Source organism: Anastrepha obliqua, chromosome 3, assembly GCF_027943255.1.
Source record: "Anastrepha obliqua isolate idAnaObli1 chromosome 3, idAnaObli1_1.0, whole genome shotgun sequence".
Taxonomy (NCBI): Eukaryota; Metazoa; Arthropoda; class Insecta; order Diptera; family Tephritidae; genus Anastrepha; species Anastrepha obliqua.
Genome location: NC_072894.1, coordinates 1,978,894 through 1,996,006, shown reverse-complemented (window position 1 = coordinate 1,996,006; position 17,113 = coordinate 1,978,894). Strand labels below are relative to the sequence as shown.

At 38.6% G+C, this 17,113-nt stretch overlaps 2 protein-coding genes across 4 annotated transcripts in view; both read left to right on the top strand.

Annotated features, from left to right (window-relative positions):
- The first annotated feature begins 1,998 nt into the window (after nucleotides 1-1,998).
- The window catches only part of LOC129241605 (peroxisomal targeting signal 2 receptor), a 31,151-nt gene continuing 16,036 nt past the window's right edge, over nucleotides 1,999-17,113 (top strand). Inside the window, exon 1 of the mRNA XM_054878036.1 lies at nucleotides 1,999-2,030. The gene's annotated coding sequence lies outside the window, so the exon portion shown is untranslated. The remainder of the gene's footprint in view (nucleotides 2,031-17,113) is intronic.
- LOC129241606 (putative cyclin-dependent serine/threonine-protein kinase DDB_G0272797/DDB_G0274007) lies at nucleotides 8,958-16,417 on the top strand. 3 transcript variants are annotated; one of them, XM_054878039.1, is made up of 4 exons: nucleotides 8,958-9,126; nucleotides 9,237-9,595; nucleotides 9,727-9,870; nucleotides 15,818-16,417. In XM_054878039.1, the coding sequence occupies exons 2-4, from the start codon at nucleotides 9,257-9,259 to the stop codon at nucleotides 16,160-16,162; spliced, it is 828 nt and encodes a 275-aa protein (XP_054734014.1). In that variant the 5' UTR covers nucleotides 8,958-9,126; nucleotides 9,237-9,256; the 3' UTR covers nucleotides 16,163-16,417. The 3 variants fall into 3 exon arrangements, with proteins under 3 accessions (XP_054734014.1, XP_054734012.1, XP_054734013.1); XM_054878037.1 differs by having other exon boundaries at nucleotides 9,226-9,595; XM_054878038.1 differs by having other exon boundaries at nucleotides 8,958-9,595.

Below are 17,113 nucleotides of genomic sequence, written 5' to 3'. Positions count from 1 at the left end.
ACTTACAAATCGTTAACGTTAAAGGTTCCATTTGACATTTTTTTGTATATTTTTTTAATTTGTTATATGGGTTTTTCCCATATATAGGGTAGGCCATGTAAAATTTACTTTTTTGAATCGGCTATAAAAAAAAACTAATCAATATTTTTTCAAACTTTTTTTTTTATTTTGAAGATTGAACATTGTCATTTATGAATGAAAAATAATACCGTTCAAATGACTGCCACGACTGGCTTTACAGTAGGCCATTCGATCAACCCAATTTGTAAGCACATTTTCAATTGTTTGGGCTCCAATTTCATGAATGGCAACTTCGATTTCTTGTTTTAAAGCATCAATCGTCTCTGGATGGTTCGCATAGCATTTGTCCTTAACGGCTCCCCACAAAAAATAGTCCAACGGGCTAAAATCACAGCTCCGAGGTGGCCAAGTGAAATCGGAATTCAAAAACGGTAGCCAAAAGTTCGAGTGTAACTTTGGCAGTGTGACAAGTTGCACCGTCCTGTTGAAACCAAATGTCGTCCATGTCATCCTCTTCAATTTTTGGAAACAACTCGTTGAGCACGTCACGGTAACGCTCGCCATTTACTGTAAGCGCGGCTCCTCGCTCATTTTCGAAAAAAAAAAATGGCCCGATGATGCCGCCAGACCAAAAACCGCACCAAACAGTGACTCGTTGTGGATGCATTTGCATTTTCTGAGCCCCAAATCCAACAATTTTGCTTATTGACGTAGACACCGATGTGAAAATCAGAAAAGAAGAAGAAGACTCACCACTTTGGAAATAGGTTTTCAATATTTCCCAATTTTGTTCAAGCATATAGCGTTCCATTTCGTAAATGTCAAACCTTTAAGTAAATTATGAACACATTTGACATGTCATTTGTGTTACCATTCTCAAAAAAATAGGTGGTTCAAAAAGCAAATGCTATATGGCCCACCAACACGACGAATAATATTGTGCTTCAATGCTTCAATTGTGGCCGGGTTATTGGCATAGGAAAGTGGCTTGACATACGAGGATCGTTTGAAAAGTTCGTCTGAACTCTTTGAAAAGTTTGAGAGATGGTACACTGGCGCGTATCAAGATGATGTTGAGTTAGTAGCATCTCTTAAGCTCAAGCCCCGAGAGTTATTCTAACTTCTCATATTGTAGAGCTCCAGGGCAAGAACAACAATGCCATTGTATATCGCGTTTAAAGGATTCAGTAAGTAATTTTCTTGTTGAAATGGTATGCAAACAGCGCTTTTGGCAAACTCATCAACGATTTCGTTTCCTGAAATACCTTTATGTCCGGGTACCCAGTAGATGTGCAGCCGTCTGTCTGCGGCAGGCCTCTCTATGGCTTCCCAGCTCTTAAGACCTTTTTGAGATGAAATTCATATGAGCTTATCGCAGCTTGACTATCAACGTATCTACGTATATATTTATTTTGGAGTTGCTCGATGCCTTTGCGAATGCTATTTCTGCAGCCTTTCCTACAGCCAAGTCAGTAAATATATGAAGCGTATTGGAGCTAGATTTAATGTTCTGAATATCGAATGCTTGGAAAGTTTGTCCGCTTATGGGAGGTGTCCGCTTATGAGAAAAGTGTAAAAAAAATGTTAACAATATGTTTATGGTAGGGTTAAGGTGTTAAGGGAGGGTTATCCGCTCAAGAAAAAAATGTTTGGATTGTGGTATGTACTGAAAAAAGTTTTCGCTTATGATAGGTGTTTGATTCGGCTTTCCTGCAGGGTGTACGCCAAAAGTTGGAACTGAAGTGTGGAAAAAACTACTATATAAAATATGTGCATGTGGTAATGTATCCATCATTTTATGACGGGAACTTTTACGGCTATGTTAAAGGTAGCCGTAACTACTTGGCGTATAACAAGAAAAAATTAAATTGCTGATTACTCAAGCAAAACTACAAACAATAATCTTTCGATTCGCAAGCATTGAAAAAGTACTGTGAAATTTAATTTGGACTCAGCATGAACGAGTTAAAATTGAGGCGAAAACTGTAATGAAGGTGAATTGTAATATTGTAAGTAAAATATAATATTTATTATTAGAAATAGCTGAGGTTAGGGAAGCTCAATTTATAATAGATAATAATAGATATAACAGACAAATAAACACGGCACTCCAATAAGTCACGGTGACGATTAGGTAACAGCGTTATCCCCGCCACTCATTCCCCCAGGCAATACCATTGTGGAGAAAGATCACGTATTTATTGTATATGCTCGTATGTACAGGTGTACATATGTATGCACGTGTGCATGTGGGTATGCATGTGTGCATGTATGTACATATGCATGAAAGCAGATTTTGTGTATTGTTGTATGTACATAAGCAGAGCCGCCAAGCTAATTAGCGCACATTTGCAGCTATCGACTGATCGAAGGTGGTGCAAATCAGTTCAAATGTTAATGGCAAGAAAACGGAGCGACTTCATTAATTCGCCCAGTAACTTATCACTCTTCAACTAATAAAAGTTATGGGGAACAAGGAGTGCGATATAAATGCTATTTGCCTATGAGGGAATGTGGAGTGGAAGGGTCTTATTTCATGTGACTATGTTTTCATCGGAACTATGTGATTAGGATTGAAGCGTCTAACTATATTTCCACCAAATAAATACATTTATAGCTAAATTTTCTATAAATAATCGAATACATACATACAAAAGACCTTAAGTACTAGTAGGATTTATAAGGAAGTAGACCGGGCAAAAGGGCTGGGTTATTTAAAAAAATGTGACTTAAATAGAATCAAACATGTGGATAATGGTAATTTTAAATAACAACAGATTTGACACAGAAATTAAATCTTGCTCAATGTGTAATTTAGGCGAGCTTGAAAACATAGCACATTTCCTCCGCGCTGCCCGTTTTTAAGAAAATATAGAAAAGTCTTTTACGGAAGTATTCACAACTGACATATAGGCGTCACTTTTGAAAGACCTTTTATATTATATTATAAGAGGGTCGTTTCAAAAGTTCGTGCAAATTCTGAGAGATGGCCCCGCTGGTGCGTATCACGGTTATGTCTTGTTAATAGTATCTCTTGGAACAAAACACACCAGATCGGTATATTTCTTTGTAGTTGGTATTCGTTTGAATCGAGGAAGTCGAGTGTTTTTCCTTTTTCATCACGACAACGCGCCTGCTCACGCCCAGCAGTTGTGATCGCAAAATTAATTGAAAGAGGATTCCAACTCGTCTCACATCGCCCCTATTCTCCAGACTTGGTTCCCTCGTACTCATCGGACTACTATTTGTTCCGCAATTTGAAGAAATGGCTGGTGGGGAAAGGATTTTATTCCAACGAGGAGGTGATTGCAGAAACGAATGGCTATTTTTCCGACTTGGACAAATCCTATTATTCGGAAGGCATCCACAAATTAAATCAGCATTGGATAAAGGGTATGAGCCTAAGAGGAGACTATATCGAAAAAGGTTTGCCCAAACAATTAAGTTGTATTTTTTTTTATGTAAACTTTTCAAATAACACACAGGCAAGCTAATTAGAGTATTTATCAATACATACAAACAAACAAATTATAATTGTGACCAAAGTTTAGAAAGTATTCAGACTTGTTAATTTAGCAAATTAAGCCAACCACCCGAGGAACCTTCTCTGAATGTTTTTACTAATCTTTAATGTTGTCGCAACAATAAAAGCATGATGCAGGTTTAATATTCGAATAGTAGTACAATTAGCATTTAATGCAAATAAAAGTAAAATATACAAGACAAATTATACAATAATTGTGACCAATTTTGGTAATTACTTATTATAGTATTAAGAAAATATATATAATATATACAATAATTTAATATCAATGGCATAACCGTCTGTCGATATATTTTCCGATTTTCGGTTAATAAAACGCACAAGTTTATCCCAATTATCATTTTCCCCATTGAGAATCTCAATCCGTTGTGAATCATTTAAGACGATGCCTGTTTGTTATGTCATTTTTGACATTTGCAAGTATACACTTGTACGGCTAAAGGCCGTATTATGAAAAAAAAATATAGTAAAACTTGAAAGAATCCAATTTTTTAAATGTTTCATTTAAAACCCTTTATAGTACATACCTATATGCATTTGTAGATGTGGGTAAGTGTTGGAATATATTGACTTTACCATTCAAAGTCAATCTGTTGAAAATCCGAATTCAATTACCATTCACTGCCACACAAGTTCCAGTATATTAAATAATAACAATTACTTACCCCAATCACATCCTATTTGTAAAGGCGATGAATAGAAAGAAGAAAGGTGCACAAATACGAATACGTTGAGTGTTAAGTATTGTGCGTGAGTCAAATAATGAAGTATGTACGTATATATACATTCAATGAGTTTTCAACGTAATCTCACCGTAATTCAACGTAAAGCAACCAATACATCAGTTTTATTTCCAAGAGAAAATTACATAACACCAATAAAAGATGGTGCTAGCTATTTTGGAGTACAGAAAACAAATATAAATATTTAAAAGTGTTGTGTATTTAATGTGATTAAATGTGTGGCTTAATATGAAGACATCCTCGTTTTTGGTGAACTGTGGGCAATAGTAAAAGCAGTAGCAATAGGGGTGGTGGACAAAGTTGAGAAGTTGGTGGTTTTTACTGACCGCCTAGCGTCCTGCCGTCTCTTACATAAGAACGAATCGAACAACTACATAGTAGCCTTGACACATAATGCACGGAATTTCCGCGATCTAAATGAAACTGCAGATGAATTAGCGAATTAGGCAGTGAAGGTGGGGTTCCATGTGAACTTTGCCTGCAGTTTTGAGTTATGTTGATTGCGATGAAATTTTAAGAAAAATATACACTATCACTCTTAAGAAATTATGCAACTTTATTTCAGAAGCTCAAATTGAGATTTAAAGAAAGAGAACAAAAAAAAAATATATAATATAAAAAATATTATATATATACAATTTTAAATTTAAAAATATAAAAGGGAGGTAAAAGAAATATTTATAATAATAAATTACTTTGAAACTTATATTGCTTTTTTGTTGTTTTTTTTTTTTGTTTGTTTATTTTTTTGTTTGTTTTTGGTTGTTCATTGCATATGCCGGTTAAGTTGTTTTGTTTTTTTTTGTTTGTTATGTCAAGACGAAATATTTTGGCACGTCGCACCCAAAGGAGTAGTTACGGCAATTTCTGAAACTAAGGACTCTGAGAATGCTCTATCAGAGCTCTGCAGTTATCGGAAATACTCGTAACTAACAAACTTGATATCGCATTCTTCCGATGTTTCTTTTGCTTCAAAAAGCGAGGCAATTTAGACTACCAATAACATATGTATGTAAAACTTTCATATGTCAAAAAGAGAGGACACTGGACGCAGGAACCAATTGTGGTCAATAGACACAAACCGTGCACAGATAGACACATAAGAAGACGAGCAGGAAGCTGGCTACAAATATGGTGGACCCAGACGTCTACTTCAAGCACGCCTTTCAGAAGAGGAGTAAAGATTGTTTTAGTGGTCACACCACTCAACGCACTACACGACGGTCGCTATAAGTGCGAAGACATTTTGAACCCTACCTCACCCACAATAAAAAAATAAAATAAAAAAATTCACAAGGGACCTTTGGGCTAGCTTTCCCTTGAAAACCTGCGCTCTACTCCTGGAACGGTTGGCTTCGCGTAAACTCAGCGAGTGCTGGGCAAACACACACACCTTGTACATGAGGATGACAAAATCACAGCTCCCAAATTTCGTGGGTATGCATTCCCCGAGGAATTACTTCAAGTCTTTTTTAGATATTGTGGAATCATCTCAACACCTTCTCTTTAGCTGCTCTGCTCGCGCGGAACTAACATTTAGACACATTGGTTCTCACTTCTTTCCTACGACTGCTATATAGTAGGCCTTGATATTAAAAATCTGATGATCTTCATTCTCAGTTACCGTTCGTAATCCACAAATACTCAACCCGCCTCCTCCCCCCACCCTCTCCTCCCTCGTTTCTTTGCAATGGTATCACAAAGGATGAATTTCATTTCCTCGTCCAAGTGTGTCCACTCTCTGAGCAACCAATCTAACCTAACCTACCGGGAGTTTGAGTATCGGTTCCAACAATGCTATACCCACACACATACGTATGTCACTGTCAACACTAAAATAATAAAACATTTTATCCATTTGGTATTAATTTTTGCATACAATGGTATAACAGCTTGGCCCAGTGCTCTTCATGCTGGGGGAAATTGCCAAAAATGGCAAATGAAATACAAACGAAATCTTGGTACAAAGTTGTTCCGTCAGTTAAATTTCGAAAGCGTTCCCTCGTTCCTTTGATTTACTTGGGCTGCCATATTTACTTGTGTTTGTGCTATAATTGTTGCCAGCTGAATTGGGTCAACCACAATTTGAGACGAAGCATACATCCACATACATAAATATTCGTGAGCATGTGCAGTTAAAGTTGTATATATGCATAGGTATATGTATACGTATGTGTGTGTATATATGTATGTATACAATTAAGATGTTTGCGAGATAGTTCTGCAAGCTGTTGGTCATTGGATGTAGTTTGGCTTAGGGATTTGGTATTTGAAGCGCAATGGTGTGCAAGGCTCTTCGAAATTCGTTGTGCACTTTATGAAGCATATCTGCGAACGTATGTCAATAAAAATTATTTTACTTTAAAAGTGTTTGCTTTTAAATCAATAAATCCCGAACCTACATAGCCGCTATTAACAATTCAATTCAACTGGTATTTAGATGGATTTCTCAGCTTTAATTATGCAGGGTTGTTGTTCTAATTGTGGAATTAAAATGCAATTTTGCGGTTGGCAGCTACAAAGCTATAAGTCAGTTTAGGCCGTTTTGTGAAAAATTTGCAGATACTATGTGTGTATGTTGTAAGAGCTATGAACATACATACACCTGTATGTAATGCGAGCAAATAAGATGGATGTGTAAATACAATAAAGTACTGACAAATGTATTTTTAATGTGTCTTTTATTGACGCCCTTGCTCTCAATACGATCTTTTTTGTGGAAACCAAACAAAGAGCGATTGCACTGACTAAACCGAGAGTCAGAGTCGTTTACCTCTCTGCTGATTATCCATTGTTTGTTAAATTTGGCATTTGAAGCAGCAATGACTTGCAAAAATAAAAAATACACGAATGACTGTATGATGCCACAGCAATAACTGAATGAATGGCACGAACATAAAATGATGAGATAAGAAGCGTGGAAGTCGTACAATAGCTTAATGAATTTTTAAATTAACTGCCGAACAGAAAGCCTTGCTAGGCAGCCCTCTCCTATTATTTACATAAATATGTTTGTAGTTGGAACACTTTTATTTTACAAATAATAATTCCATCAGAAAAAAAAAATTCTAACAATCTTAATAAATGTTATTGTAAGTATTATTATTGTTATTATTGTTAATATTATTGTCATTACCAGTGCATTGGGCAAATATAAATAATTTTAACGACTTGGGCAAAACAATGAAACCCTTGAAACTAACGTACGGCTGAATATAAATGTCAACTTCCGTATTGTAAACTTGCATCTATGAAAAGCAAGACACATACTAGCATACTTTCATGCATGCCCACACATACAACCAACCGCTTCAAAAGGTATAGAAATCTGCAAAGGCATAAGAAATCGTAATCAACCGATCGCGATCCACTCACTAACTAAACTACATACTTTATGCATATGTATGTATGTGCGTGTTTGTGTTTATAAGACTGCTACACCCTGCCGAGAAGTAGTCGACTAATTGCCAGATTTTGTTAAAATTAGTCAATGGTTTATTTTTTCTTTTTAAAAAATTACATCTTGAGTTGGTTACGCCAGCAGTTTATAAAAAGCGAGATGAAATAAAAGTAGTGATAGTTCCAGGTCCCTCCTACGGAGCAAATATTTAAACGCTCATGTGAGTATGTACGACGGCCATAGCTTAAGTGACTTGAATAGCATGAAATCGAAAGGAAAACAGCTGATTTTGTGATCAGTTCAACTATGCGCTCTGTTTGTAAGAAAACTGGGGTACAAGAAAACAATAAAACGGATCCGCAATAAAAGCAAATACGACATGTAACTGTTGTTGGTGTTGATGCGGGCTTTGTAGGTTTTGTTTACAACCCCAAGTGCTTCCAATGCAACGGATAAAATAATAACACCCAACATCCAACAATAATATAAATAATATTGAAATACAGGTAAACATATGGAAATGATATAATGAATTCGGAAATGAAAATCTGTAGCGGTAAATCATAGGCAGCGATTGTTGGATTTGTTGGCTTTGGTGCATTTACTGTAGCAGCAGCAGCAATGAGCCGTTTAAAGTGTAGCTTTGCCCGCGATTCGCTTTTCGCGGTCGCACGCTTGTGCATACTTACACCAATATGAATGTGGAAGGAGTACATCTGCATTTGTGGCGGCGAAAAAAATCCCAATATCTATTGCAGCATTTACACAAAACCGCTCCAACCGCATTTGCAGCAAATAAATTCGATTGGCGCTCGAAAGAGGTACTTGGTATGTATGTAGATACTTCTACGCACATATACATATACATGTAAGTGTTCGCCTACATAAACGAAGCGCGAGTGCCAGTTTTCAGCAAGGCATAGCACACACCGTCTAGATTTAAAATTTGAACGCAAGAGAGCCATGAGGTTGGAGTCCAAACCGTTTGAAAGCGAGCTTACACCGATGACGTCACTCGCGGTGGGGTTCGCCTCGGCATCTCCCAACGAAAGTGAAAATCATACGAATCCAGCTAACCGAAACAAATGCTGGTGCATGCCGATGGCCTCGTGGGCCGGTTGGCTGCGTCGCTGACACGAAGACTTCGTTAGCTAGAAACTACTCGCCAACTGCACATAGCAGCAGCAACAACCGCAATAAAAAGTGAACAATAAAAGAAGAAAAAAACACGGTTGTAGCGGCTTGTTGGGCACATATAAAAGCAGCTTTGGATACTCGGCGGTTTGCAGATACTTTTTTGGTACCTACGAGGACGAACGAGAAACGGTTAGGTTTAGTTGCAGCGTGGAAGAAATCGAAAGAAGTTTTGGGTTTTTGTGCTTTTTATTGTTGTGTGCATTTTGTGGGAGAATACGAAAGTGAGTGGTATTTTCTATACATACATACACTCATACATGCATATATCACTAGAAATAGAAATTGGAAATTAAAATCTGAATTAAAATTAAAATATAAAGCTTTCAACCAGGAAGGAATCAAAAAAGTGAAATGAATTTCGCAATACGCTTGACTGCCCTATTGGGCCTCATTAGCAGTGTGTTTGTGATAGTGAATACCCAGCAACAGAACGTTGATCCCGCTTATCTCCGTCAATACTACCAACAGTTACAGCAGCAGCAACACCAAAAACAAGGCGGCGACGCCACGCCAATTTATGAACAAAATTCGGAGCAATCACAGCAATATGTAGCGCAAGGCCAGCAGTACCACCTTAAGGATACCGTGCGCGAGCAGGTCCAGGCACAACAACAGCACCAACACCAAGGTGGCGGTTATGTGGCACCCGTGGCACGAGATTACGCACAACATCAGCCACAAGTCCAACAGGTGAGACCAAAATATGATCACCAAGCTATAAAAAAATTTAAAATGTCAACTATGCAGTAATGTTGCATAAAGTCAGAGAATGCTTGTTTTCGCCCTTGTTTAATCGTTCATATAATTTGATGTGGTTTTAGGTGCAATACCAGCAGCAACAATATCGTCCCCAGCCGCAGGCCGTTAGCCCACCGCGTCACTCACAGCCCCAGTATCAACCACAGAAGGCCAAATTGCAGCAACAGCGCCCACAACAACAAATTGATGAGGAAGAGTACGATGATGTAAGTTGATGTCGGCAAAATAAGCAATTCAGTATCATTTTCCTTCCCCCTAAAAAATCCCAAAACAATTTTAATCCAGTGTGTAGGTATGTACATTTGCACGAGTATGTGTGATCAACCAAACATTTCGGATATTTTCGTGGGTGTCAAGAAACCCGAAAACATACTTAGAGATATGTGTATCATCAAGTGCCACTCAGTACCACCAACAATAGTTGCAACTGCTACAAAAATATCTGCAATTCAAATTTTTCCCACTGCAATTGAGCTGAGCAGTCAGCGGAGAAATTGTAGCAATCGCTACATGTGCTTTTGTGTTTGTATGTGTAATTAATGTGAACATTTTCCCTCGAGTGAAGAATTAGGGTTCACCTGGTAATACCTGGTTTAGTAAGGCAACACTTCCTCCGAGTTGAATATGCACTTCATCGGATATGGGGTGAGATTAGCAATACGACAACCCAGCTCCAAAATAGCACGATAAGTGTTGCACAGCCCAGTAGTTTCTGATCTTTCCTAAAACCAATATTTGTATGCGATTGATTTTCTAATGCATTTTAAAGTTGATTTAATAGTTTTTCAGCCATTGAAATTTGACTCAAGAGTTTCGAAAGATATGTAAATGAAATAATCTTAGAAATGACTTAGGACATCATTACCAGGATTAGAAATGTTAGAATACCCGAAGTATTCGAATGTATTGGTGCGTGTCTACCATTCGGGAGTACATAGGCTTGAATCTCCTTGCTTGAAATAGCAACATAATGGAACAAGTTTTTTCTAATAGCGAACGCCCCTCAGCAGACAATGGCAAAATCGGTTAAACACCTATCAGACGTGTAGCGCCAATTACATATTTGTTTTATTTTATATTTACTTATATACTTATGTATATATATCTTCTGTACTCTATATCGGATTGACCTAAAAGAGATTCTGAATAGTTGATGCTATGTGTTCAAGTTTATATTGTGGAAATTGTAACTCATTGGACAAGTTTTACAATTATTTATCACAAAACAATATGACCACTCACTCGATGCGTAGTTAATAAAAATATCGAACAAGTTTCCAAAAATTATTCTTCGTTATTTCCCAAAAAGTCTGTTTGTTTGTCTGAAACCCTTTTTGAAACACGTTTTGGCAATTAAACACAAGTTTTCCCTTTTTTTTTAATTTTTTTTAAATTTTTTTCTTTCCCCAATGTTTTGATATGAAAGGCGTCCAATTATTGCGTATGCATTTATTTTCATGCATCATCAGCTGTTCGGTGTCTAAGTCAGTCTACAAGTCTGGCGTAAAATTTGTCACCCGATAGTCTTTGGCTGCGATTTTTTTATAAATGTTAAACTTTGGTTCTGCTTTTGGTTCATGCGTATTTGATGTCTAAATTTTTGTGCTTAAGACGAGAAAATAATATCGATGAAGTGGCCTCCGACAGGTTTGATGACCAAGCTCATGCCCAGCAGTTTCGGTAAGAGTTTCTAGAATTCTTGACGGAAATTCCATTTGAGGGCGTCAAGAGTCTGAGGCTTGTTGTTGCTGTCGAAACAATTATTTCGCGTTTTTGAGGAGTATGCAATCCCTGTCTTGTTGACCTGTATTCCGCATCTGTATTTGACATTTGTCGCCATTTAGTGGTGGTGACGACTTTTGGGTCACCTAGCAGGTACTGTCTCCTATTTGTTTGAGAGAAAGATTTCGCGGGACATTTTTGGACCTTTGCACGTTGCCGATGGCGAGTTTAGTGAAAGATGGAACAATGAGCTGTATGCGCTTTACGAGGACATAGAAATAGCGCAGCGAATAAAGATCCAGCTGAAGGAACATATTTGCATACACATCTGGAGTGAGATATTTGATTTATGAACAATCCGCAGGATAATTATTTCCTTATGGGGGAAACATCTCCGATCAGGCGGAGCAACAATAACAGTAATGAATTAATGTTTTCATTATTTGTATATATTTACGTATACAAAGAGCTGATGGCCCCAGTAGCCAATCCACATTTGTGTAAGTTATTAGCTCTGCATTGGTATCAGTGTTAAACAAGAACAATAACAGTAATAATAATGTGTATACGTAACCATTTGAGTGGCTCATCTGAACTGACGCCCGCGCACCTCAGCACGGTTGAATGAGTTGCTGCCACATTGGCCATTGGCAGTCATGCGCAATTGCCCAAACCAGTAGCAGGCTCGTTAACTGTGAATTAATCACTTTCCAGCTATGTGGCAGTAGCAGCAGTTTTGCTCCTCGCATGCACATACATACAGGCATATGTAGATGTTTCGTTGATTGTGGCAATGAGTTAAAGATAGCGCATATTTATGAGCAGTCCCATCTACACAAAGTCCGCTCGCCGCCTGGTGATGCCGCATCCATCTACTTAAAGCATATCGTTTAAGGTCATTAACTCATTTTCACAGTCTTCAAGTTGGCATGCAACTAGTTGTTGAAACGGTGCTAGTCGCTCGCTTCACTTGCATGGATGCATGGCATGGATGTATGGAGAAAATACGAACGTTGAAATTGGCCTCAACACCTCTTGTTGCAGAAAAGTTGGTTTTGCGGTTTTCGTTGTTTATTCGTTTCCAATGCGGAAATTAGCAATTGCTGCACACACACATTCACCTTTTCTTTCGTTGCGTTGCATGCACACATACACTCATACATACGTATGGGACTGGTATTTATTATTAAATAGAGGGAAGACATATGGGTCCCACAGGAAAATGTCACCGTAACAAATAAACGGTGTAGGTTTCGTATTTCCTGCCAACGAAGACTGTCAAGAGCAGATACCTCAAAGATCTAGAAACCATTGCACTTGGAAATAATTTTGCTACCGAATGTGCTAGTTTGAAATGAAAATGCTTTGCCGTGCAGCAGGAATAACACGCGTGGACAAAGTGAAAAACATCATAGTACGAGAAGATATAAAAATTACGTAATGCGTAGAGATGAAGACCACATCGTCAAACTCGCTTTGATCATAACTGAGCCAACAATTGATGATGTAACGACGCAGGACAGAGGAATCTGGTGCGTGAGGACAAGTAGGGCCGACCTCAAATACAGACAATGCAAAGAGAGAGAGAGAGATAATGTGCTATTTATTGAACTTCTTCTTGAGCAGTAATAGAGATCACAATCCTCAAACAATTCAAAGCGACGACATGTGAATAGTAGATAGCTAAGTAAATATGAAATTCCGAAATGCAATATTGCAGTAGTGCGAGAGAAAACGATAGACAAGTCAACAACTGTTTTGAGGCAAGATGCCGTTTTGTTTGTAGGAAGACTGCACAACTTATTAGGTCCAGTATCTTTGCTTTTGCGATATGAACGCACGACAATCCGTTATTCCCACACTTGCTGATCCACATAATGCCTAACTTACTTTCTTGAGTATTATCCACCAGGATTGTCACATATTCAGACAGTCAGGCAGCAATAAAAGCGTTAAAGTCCACAACGCATTCGTCAAAAACAGTGATGGAATGTTATAAACTCCTAACCGACTTATCCCAGTACTTTAATGTAAACCTTATCTTAAACTAACGAAGTTAAGCTCGTTTATAAAAGCCACAGGATGTCTTAAAAGGGATCCCATGGTGTAAGGAAGAAGTTCCAGTGGTATCACAACGGACCTAAGCATGTCTGAGTGTGCCAAATAAGCAGCCACCAGACCTAGAACCAAGAGCGGTTTGCGAGGCTTTTCACAAGAAATGCTGTATCCACAGGATTTCTAAGCTTCCACCTGGCTGGTTAACCGGCTGGAATTTCCTATGCCAAGCCATTATAGTGATCGGCGTAAATATTTCAATAAAATTGGTACACAAGTTAGCGTTTCTGTTCGCTCATTCAAACAGCTTCACCAGTATTATGTTTTATGTACGTGTATGTATGTAAGTATGCCGTTCGTTGATTTTAAACAAAATTTCTTTATTCTTTCTGTGACAATTCGATTTCTTGGCAATAATTAAGCGCCGTAATTATTACTATAATCACCCCCCTCGCCCCTTCATCGCCCCAGTCCAGCCAGTAGACAAGCTCTGCGTCTGGCGTGGTTTGCCATGCGGACAAGATTGCCTACAATGGTAAATCACAATTAGCCTCCTTTTACTCGTGGTCTACAAAAGTAAATACATATTCGCATATGCCAGTCTACTATTCGTATACGTTTTTCTTTTTGACTTGTCTTATATTCAACAATTTTTGGGCCGAAAACCGAAGCTCGCATAACAACATTATTTCGCACACTCTTACACTTTACATTCTAAATTATTTCGTTCAGTGTTCCATTTAGAGTTCCGTTCCTATGAGTTCCCGCAGCAGCTCAGCCAAATTTTGCCGATGGATTTGACTGTTTTCATGTTTTTTTGTTTTAATGCCAATTTGAGCCATTCTCCGACCCAACCCAAAACATACAAAAACAAAAAAACAGGAAAAAAGCAAAAAGCAATATATAAAATCAGCCATTGTCGTCAGCAGTGGGCAATTACTAGGTAACAACTGCTTGTACATAGAGTTGGGGCGACGTGGATGCCAGGCATACCAACTACCTTAACCCACTTTTGGCCCAATCAAACACTATATCAGTTAACGCAATGAGGCAGATCTCTTCGTGGTTTTACATATAATACATACATACGTACATATGTATAAATCAGTATGTAAGCGTTGGCGGTGCATTGGCTTTGCTGCGTTCCGTTGCGGCAATTTGACCTTTGTTGGTTTATTTATAGCTCCGTTGCAATTGACTGCGGGCGATCTGCGCCTGATATTGTCGTTGTTGCATGTTGTTGTTGTATGTTCTGCTGTAATCAAAGACTGTGGGTGTGCGCCGCTATAGCGTCTCGGGTTTGCAACATGAACCGAGATTTATGGCGGTTTTTTGCGCATCATCAGAAAATGATGGAATGACTTGGTGGATACATACGTACATATATTCATACAAAAGCATATTGTTATATTTTGAATGAAGTGTGATTATATACTCAAGGGTACCTCATCCGAGTCGATAGAGTTTATTCACATTCCAGCATAAATTACACAAATGCACTACTAGTGCAAGTATTAGACGTTTTGTGTACAGTTTAACTAGAAATAAATATTCGACTGGCATCGGGACGTAAGCGCGTGTGCAGATGATTGGTATGCAGCAATGGCTTTGTTTGCGTTGGCTAAAAAATTTAATCTACTTGCATAAGTAACACGAATAGTATTTCTTAAATTCGTATTGCTTGCTGGCTCTATGCGCACCGCATCTCGATTTTGTTACCGTTACAACACTTTCACTTGTGAACGTAAAAACTTCACTGCAGCTAAGTTAAAATAATACGCGCGGACGGCTACGCAACCGTCTGCATGAATACATAAAATACATACATACATACATCGACCTGTGTATACGAATGAGTAGAGTATCCCAAGCACCCAGCCGACCAGACATGAGGGCAGGGGGAGATGCAGTTTGCATGCCGGCCACTTTTACTAACTAATAGTCGACCAGTCGGTGGGCCATTTCCAGTAAGCCCGCTGAGCCCGTTGAGGCGGTTTCAGTGAATGCTGCAGGCCACCGCCGCCGCTAGCCCAGTTACGCACGCAAATGTAATGGTTTGCAACTAGCGCGTGTGCTTTGCGTCTAATGACGCAACCAAATGCTGGGTGGGTTCACGCCGATTTCTCAACTCTTGTCTGGGACATTTCCAAGCAGTGCGCACGCACACCAAGCGCAAACTTCACAATTAATTATATTTATATAGATATCCATGCGTATAGACATGCGTGCAGCAGGGCCCACAAGCACCCAACTATTCATTCAACTACTGTTACAGAATTAAGTCGTATTATGTATTGAATGCTTACTTGTGTATGTGGTATTAAATTTTCGAATTTCAGTGATTGATGAGTAATTTTTACATTTTGAAATTTGTAGCAAAACTCTTCTTACCAATTTGGCTTCGATGTAAAAGATGACGAGTTCACCAACTATCAGAATCGCAAGGAGATACGTGATGGTTCCGTGATCAAAGGCAGCTATTCGGTGGTAGATTCAGATGGGTTCATACGCACCGTTAAATACACAGCCGACCCGAAAGAGGGCTTCAAAGCCGAAGTGATTCGGGAACCCACCGATATTGTTGTGAAAATACCAACACCAGCTCCTCAGCAGTTAGTGCGCCAAACTCACAAATCTCAAGACTACGCGCTAAAGCCCTCGCAGCAATACCATCAACCCCAGCAGCAGCAGTATCATCACCCACAGCAATACCAGCAATAGATAAGAGTTTGAGGGGAACGCTAAGAGGAACTGAGAAGACAAAAACTGTTGCACGCAGATATGCATAAAGTCGATTTTGGTAGTCCATTTGACTATATTGCGGCGACGATCCGGATGCGACCTCTACAAGTTGTGTTCGGTGCGATAATAATATATATTTTCATTTTTCATCATAGGTTATATATTTAAATCATCCTTTGCTCCAACATTATACAAATGCACGAGATGTAAATTCAAATGCATATAGAATTTTTTTAATCGAAATAAACAATACAAACAAAAATACATACCCACATCCGTGTTTAAGCATATGCGTACATACATGAATATGTATAAGAAACTGTGTTAGAATAGAAGCTTGGGCATCAGTCAATTAGGCAAGACATTGACATCAAGGCTACGCCCGAGGTGAGTGGAGATAAGAATACAAAAGCCACAGCAAAAGTTCTCACACTAAGTGTGGCTGATATGTAAGTATATATGTGGCTATTCGATACGTAAAAATTCACATATATAAATGATTTCGTAGATATATAAACAAACGTACTTTTGTATGCCAGATCAGTCGATCACCCGAAATACACACACACATAGGAATACAAGTCTTGCAATGTTTCCGCAAAGGCAAAACGTGGTCACCATCTCAGCTGGACCGGTCAAACCGGTTCGGACGAGACAAGACAATCACACGAAATTCCTCAACGCATAAATTAAGTCCGAGCGATTTGGGAATAATCAACAATAACAACAACTACCAACCGAAATGTACGTAAAACCCAGCAATGTCCTTTCGTGCTGGCGCTTCCAAATGACACAAATAAACGCATACTATAGGACATCTCACACGCAAAGAGGAAAGCGCTGATCAGAAAAGGGTTTCTCTGGCACTGTCTTGCTTACTGTCTTATCCTCGTTCCACGTCGAGGGTCACTTGCCGCAAAAGCTGCTCGT

Bases quoted from the DNA above. Each gene is read 5' to 3' on its own strand.
- LOC129241606 (XM_054878039.1), top strand. From the start codon at position 9,257: ATGAATTTCGCAATACGCTTGACTGCCCTATTGGGCCTCATTAGCAGT. The intron at 9,596-9,726 runs GTGAGACCAAAA...ATGTGGTTTTAG, and splicing joins ATCAGCCACAAGTCCAACAG to GTGCAATACCAGCAGCAACA. The intron at 9,871-15,817 runs GTAAGTTGATGT...TGAAATTTGTAG, and splicing joins ATGAGGAAGAGTACGATGAT to CAAAACTCTTCTTACCAATT.